Below are 6,612 nucleotides of genomic sequence, written 5' to 3'. Positions count from 1 at the left end.
AAGCACAACCACTAACCACTCATTTATGAAGAGCAATAATAATTGTTTCATTATTATTATTTAAGCCTATCAAGAATGTTGTCAAAACACATATAAGCACCGAAAAACGAAAAATGAAACTTAGTAAAATCACACACATACACGAATTCTAACGGAAAAAAATAAAGAATTATGATGAATTTAGAATTAGGGAGAACTTTATATGACATAAAATATTTATGCTACATTTTTGTCTTTCAATTCTAAAGCACATCATCGTAATTTGAGAATAATAAGGATGACATAAAATAAACACTTAGATTATTGAAAAACTTACATGTCTCGTTTTTTCAAAAGAACTCATTATTTACCATGTCATTTTTTTAGCATAGGTGGTATCCAAATGCCTTTGAGCCACCATTATTTTATATTGTCCAGGGGCATAAAGAGAAATAAGGAACATTGTTAGTAAGAACATAGTAGGAAAAAATAGATTATTTTATTTAGTAACTAGATACCTTTCGATAGGACAATACCACTAATACCAAAAGAATGGATAGTGTAGACAACCCAAGTATTGAGCCGTTGTCAATTCCCTCCTAATAACTACAATTAATTAGAACAATGTCATTGTCATTCAATTTACTACTTCAAGAATAAGGTATTACACAACAAAACTGCATTAGGTTGACGTGCAAATACATATCATTGCATATTAGTACGAATCAAATAGAAAATGAAACAAAGGAGTAAATAGTACCGCACAAGTTTCCTGAATGTGTAAAAACATTGTTCTCTTACCATCCAATGTATGCATCAAAACTGATGACAGGTGAGAAAACTTCCCCACTTTTTAAAAAATGTTGAAATTTTAAAAAATATGATTTTATTTACAAACATAATGACATTTTAAAAAAATAAAAAGCATATAAAAATGTATTAAAATATAATGATTAATGTGTTAAAATATACGTAATATATGATATGACTAAATATGTTTTAAATTTGTAAATAATTAAAGAAAACTATTTTTAATTTGTAAATAATTAAGAAAACTATCATATTATTTATCAGAAGAAAAATGTTATTGTACTAGTAAGGCCATTCGGCCACCTAGTGACCGGCACCCGAATGGCCGAACCAAGTGGCCGACCGCCGATCGGCCACCAGATGGTCCATAAGTTAAGGTTATTCCCAAGCAAGAGTTAACAATTACCTTTAATTAGGGATTAAGAGTTAATTACACTAATAAGCCGATTAGAGGCATATTACCTAATATGGTAATCATGTTGCAGGGCCCATGGTAATCCGGGCCCATAAATGTCAGTATAAATAGCTCATGTCATAAGGTAACGTCACTGTTTATTAATTATCCTAGATATTCGTGCTTGTCCTGACTTGAGCATTGGAGTGCCTTTTGCAGGTACCAACCCTTTCACCAGCATATCGGATCGGAGTTCTCGTTCGGCCCTCAGACTACGAGAAGATCACTAGTGTACCCCTTTTGACAGGTACATTTGGCGCCCACCGTGGGGCCGAACTGAGACGATTGTGAAGATTAGTTGAGCAAGACAATGGCGATAACAAGGAGAACGAATACGGTAGAACAACAGCCCGAGGAGGAGCGTGCCGAAGTGGTGGACGAGACAGATCTCTCTGAAACCGTTCGTTTATTAAAACAGGAGATGGCCGCGATGAAACAACAGCGGGAGAAGGATGCGAAGGAGCTTTCGGCATTAAAAGCCGAAAACGAGGCACTAAGAAATGATCCGACCTGGAAACCCACTCAAGTGACCAACATGCCGACCCAGGGGTCCTATCAGTCTCATGAAGTCCATACCTCGGCTCCACATGCCTCGGCGGCGGCACCTCCAATAATTCTTTCAGCTCAACATACTGTTGGTCGTCCTACAGACTTGGCCACTGCTAGCTCGCATCGTCACCCTTTTACTCCTTCCATTATGCAACTCCCTTTAATGGATAACTGGAAATCCTTGCCTATTGATAAGTATGATGGTACAACAGATCCTGATGAACATTTGGATGTTTTTTTGACGCAGGTGACATTGAGTACAATAGATGATGCTGCCTTGTGTCGGATTTTTCCGACGTCTCTCAAAGGCAGGGCCCTGAGTTGGTTTACTCGACTCCCTTCCAACTCCATTGATTCGTTCAACACATTGTCTTCCCAGTTCGCAATTCAGTTTGCAATGAGCCGACCTCATAGTTTGACATCTCTATCCCTGGTCAATCTTCGCCAGGACAAAAAAGAGTCCATTCGTACATTTATGGATCGGTTCAACAAGACTGCTTTGGAAATCCGTGATCTCAATCCGGCTGTTGCACTGCATCACCTGACAACAGATTTAAAGCCTGGTCCGTTTGTTAATAGCATCTGTAAAAAGCCTCCTTCGGACATGAATGATTTACGAAGGCGGGCCGATAAATATATGCAAATGGAAGAATTGGCTGAATATCATGATCAAGCCCGAGCTGAACCATCGAGCAAGCCAGAGAAGCAAACAGAGCAACCATACAGGGGGTGAGGCAAGGAGATAACCCTTCGGGACCGACCCGCGCGGGGACCGAAGTATACACACTATACCCCTCTGAACGCAAGTCGATCCGCGGTGCTTCAACACGTGTTGGAATCGGAAGTACTGGCCGTTCCGAAAAGGGCTTCCACTCCTCCACGCGCTGATACCAGCAAATCTTGTCGGTATCACCGCAATCGTGGACATTCTACCGAGGAGTGCGCGGCTCTCAGAGACAAAATTGAGGATTTAATCAAACAAGGTCGACTTCATAACTTTGTTGATCGGGTCGACTCGTCTCGGTCCCGCCAATATCAGCCAAAACATTATCAGCCTCGGCAAGACCGTTCAGATAGACCTCGTCGCGAGCGAAGCCGATCACGTGATAGGAAAGATGAGCCTACAGCTTCTCATAGGCGAGTCATCAACACTATCGCAGGGGGATTTGCTAGCGGAGGCCCAACTTCTTCAGCCCAGAAGAGGCATTTGCGCGCCGTCCGATCGGTCAGCGCAGTCGACAAAGAACCCGTTCGGAGGTTACCAGCTATAACTTTCACTGATATCGATTTCCAAGGAATCGATCCCGTGCAGGATGATCCAATGGTAATTAGTGTTGAAATCCACAATTGCATAGTCAAAAAGACATTGGTAGATTAGGGTAGTTCAGCAGATATCTTGTATTGGAATACTTTCAAACAATTGGGTATCTCCGACAATGAACTCATCCCATATGATGAACCACTAGTCGGCTTCTCAGGAGAAAGAGTAAGTACAAGGGGGTACATTAAACTGTTCACTCGTTTTTGTTTTGACGAACAAGAGTATAAAGATATCCAGGTCAAGTATATAGTAGTGCACGCTAATACGTCTTACAACATTCTCCTGGGTCGACCATCGTTAAATAGGTTGGGAGCTATAGTTTCCACACCACATTTGGCAATGAAATTCCCATCTGATAAGGGAAAAATCCTCACAATTCATGCCGATCAGAAGGCGGCCCGAGAATGTTACTTTGCTAGTTTACGAGTAACCCCTGTTGAAGAAAAGCAAGCAAAATCAAAGAGAATTCATGTGGTACACCCTTCAGCAGCAGATACACCCCCAACCTGGGATTTGGATCCTAGAATGAATGAAGACGAAAGAATGGAGTCAACCGAGGAGAAGGTTGCTTTTCAAATCGGTTCGGAAGCGTCTCAAGTCACATATCTTGGGACCGGATTGCCTCAATCGGATCAAGAAGCATTGGGGAAGATCATTCGGCAAAACAAAGATCTTTTTGCGTGGGTACCCTCTGATATGCCAGGCATTGACCCAAAAGTGATGTGTCACAAATTATCTGTCTGCCGAGAGGCCAGGCCGGTAGCTCAACGGAAAAGGAAGATGGGAACCGAAAGAAAAATGGCTGTTGAGAAGGAGGTCACCAAGCTCCTCGAGGCAAAATTTATTCGAGAAGTCCAATACTCAACATGGTTAGCAAACGTAGTTATGGTCAAGAAGGCTAATGGGAAATGGCGGATGTGCACCGATTACACAAATCTAAACAAGGCTTGTCCGAAGGACGCCTACCCATTGCCCAACATTGACCGTTTGGTTGATGGGGCCTCCGGACACAATATATTGACCTTTCTTGATGCCTATTCGGGGTATAATCAGATACAGATGCATCCCCAGGACGAAGAAAAAACTGCTTTTATCACCGACTCGGCCAACTATTGTTATCGGGTAATGCCATTCGGCCTGAAGAATGCAGGAGCCACATATCAAAGACTCATGAACAAAGTGTTCAAATATCAAATCGGCAGAAACATGGAAGTCTATGTGGACGATATGGTCGTCAAGTCAAAGGACCTCCATAGCCATTCACGGATTTAATAGAGATATTCTGGCAGCTTCGGCAATATGATATAAGACTCAATCTCGAAAAATGCACGTTCGGCATTGGAGGTGGCAAGTTCCTTGGTTTCATGCTTTCGGCTAGGGGTATCGAAGCCTGTAGACCCCTAAAATTGTCCGGGTCGGAAATAAAACTCGAAGACCCTCAAAGATCGAAGGAAAGTCAGCCAGAAGGACTCCTAGAAGACCATAGGATGGCTATCTGTAGGTTTAGAGGTCTTAGAGTAGCTTAAAATAAGGAAGTGGAGGGAATGAAGCCCAATACGGCCGTACTAAACTTAATACGGCCGTATTGAAGCTTCAATACGGCCGCAGTGAACTCAATACGGCGTATTGGAGTTTCTGAAACTTCAATACGGCCGTACTGAAATCAATACGGCCGTATTGAAGCTTCAATACAGCCGCAGTGAACTCAATACGGGCGTATTGAAATTTCTGAATTTCAATACGGCCGCATTGAACTCAATACGGCCGTATTGAAGTTCAAAAATTTCAATACGGCCGTATTGATTCCATATCCCGTATTGCGCCTGTTCCCTATAAATATGGCGTCATTTTGACGTCATTGGACACTTTTACACACAGTTTTAACCCTCTTCTTGAGTATTCTGGGTTTTTTTTGAGCAGTGCTCTGCCTAGAAATCACTCGGAGAGTTGATCCGACGAAGTTTTTGAGTTCTGAGCATTTTGCTTGAGTCTCGAACTAAGTCGAAGGGAAATCCATCGGATTTCCAAGTCAAAAATTATTTTTTAGGAAGGAGTGAGCGGGCTTGTAGAGCGAGGGAACGCCAAAAAGCTTCCCAGTTTTACTTGATATATAAAAAGCACGCTTCAAGAGGTTTCTTTTCTAAAAATCCCTTCTTTTACTGCTTTCTGTGTGCATATTAAACTGTCATCATGTAGATAGTTAATTTATAATTGCTTAGAATAAATAGGGGTAATTTAGTAATTTCGTACTATTATTTTTAGAAATAATCTGTCATAGGGAACCCGAAAGGGGCGCTGTGGGGTGCTAACACCTTCCCCACACGTAAGCGACTCCCTTACCCGACTCTGGTTGTAATGGCTGAAGTCGACTTTTGAATCGATTGCCTTAAACCTCTTTTTCCAATGTTTTGAGTAAAACATTGGTGGCGACTCCATGAACCCTTTTACTACGAAAACCACTAATCCATGGAGGGTCCCGCTTGGGATTAACATGGATTGGTGAGACATTTAATAAATAAATTGGATAAGATCGACAAGGTCTCAGTTTGAGAACAAGTCGTTCTAATAATCCAATACATTTTCAAAACTAAAATAAAAGCGAGCTTGACCGTCTTCGCGACCGCCGAGGCCCGTTTGGGCCGGGTGGCGACAGATGGCGACTTCACTGGGGAAGCTTCGAGAGTCAGTCCCATTTAGTGACAGATTGTTTTTAACAAATAATAGTTAAAAATTACTTCGTTACCCCTTGCTTGTATGATAACATGATTTATTATATGGCTTTAAATAACTGTTGTATGTTTAAATTCCGCAATTGTTTGAAATACAAACTGTACACAAACCTTTGCACACAACAGTTCCCTCTATACCCGGGGGCATGAGTGATTAACCATAGGGAGTGGATGTTAGTACGGCCGGTTGTCGAATGGGTCTATAGGTGCCCGTAGACCGTTGTCGGAAAACATCACTCAAGGTGATAACCATGAACTTGAGTCCGACGGTGCGTTGGAGCTTTCCATCGACCTACGATGAGAGGAATTGGGTCCCTATAATGGGGGCACCTTGGGGGCCTTGGACTGGTGAGAACAGTTAGAACCTACCTTGAATATGCACCTTTCTGCAGGATACCCCTACCTCGTGATTCGCTCGTGACTGTTCGTGGATGAGTGAATTGTTTGTGTAAATGCTTATGTGCAATTGTTTGTGCATTAATAAATAACGTCGTGATAAGGTCTAAAGAATAATCCCCATGCATGAAAAAACCATGACATGAGAGGAAAGACCATGTGTGAAAATATAATAAAAGTGAGGAGCATGTGCATCATTACCAATAAAGATATCATGCATCCTCATAAACCATGCATTCTAGGTTCACCAATACCTCTTGACATGAGTAAAAGAGACCCATAATTATCGAGATTCTCCGTTGAGGAGAGATCATAAGTCAAGGAGGGTAGTAACACTCTGTTTTAAAAAGGCAGCGCCTTAAAAATGGAGGGTT

At 41.9% G+C, this 6,612-nt stretch overlaps 1 protein-coding gene across 1 annotated transcript; it reads left to right on the top strand.

Moving 5' to 3' along the window:
* Positions 1–1,553: 1,553 nt before the first annotated feature.
* LOC145957192 (uncharacterized) lies at positions 1,554–4,385 on the top strand. The gene is made up of 3 exons (XM_083073409.1): positions 1,554–2,521; positions 2,600–3,116; positions 3,171–4,385. Exons 1-3 carry the CDS (start codon positions 1,554–1,556, stop codon positions 4,383–4,385), a joined length of 2,700 nt encoding a protein of 899 aa, XP_082929535.1.
* Positions 4,386–6,612: the final 2,227 nt, after the last annotated feature.

The sequence above is a fragment of the Cajanus cajan genome, chromosome 4 (genome assembly GCF_000230855.2).
Source record: "Cajanus cajan strain Asha chromosome 4, NIPB_CcT2T_4, whole genome shotgun sequence".
Taxonomy (NCBI): domain Eukaryota; kingdom Viridiplantae; phylum Streptophyta; class Magnoliopsida; order Fabales; family Fabaceae; genus Cajanus; species Cajanus cajan.
Note: the sequence above shows the minus strand (reverse complement) of the source record. Positions and strands in the feature narration are given on the sequence as shown.

Bases quoted from the DNA above. Each gene is read 5' to 3' on its own strand.
- LOC145957192 (XM_083073409.1), top strand. From the start codon at position 1,554: ATGGCGATAACAAGGAGAACGAATACGGTAGAACAACAGCCCGAGGAG. The intron at 2,522-2,599 runs GTGAGGCAAGGA...TCTGAACGCAAG, and splicing joins ACAGAGCAACCATACAGGGG to TCGATCCGCGGTGCTTCAAC. The intron at 3,117-3,170 runs GTAATTAGTGTT...TTGGTAGATTAG, and splicing joins CCGTGCAGGATGATCCAATG to GGTAGTTCAGCAGATATCTT.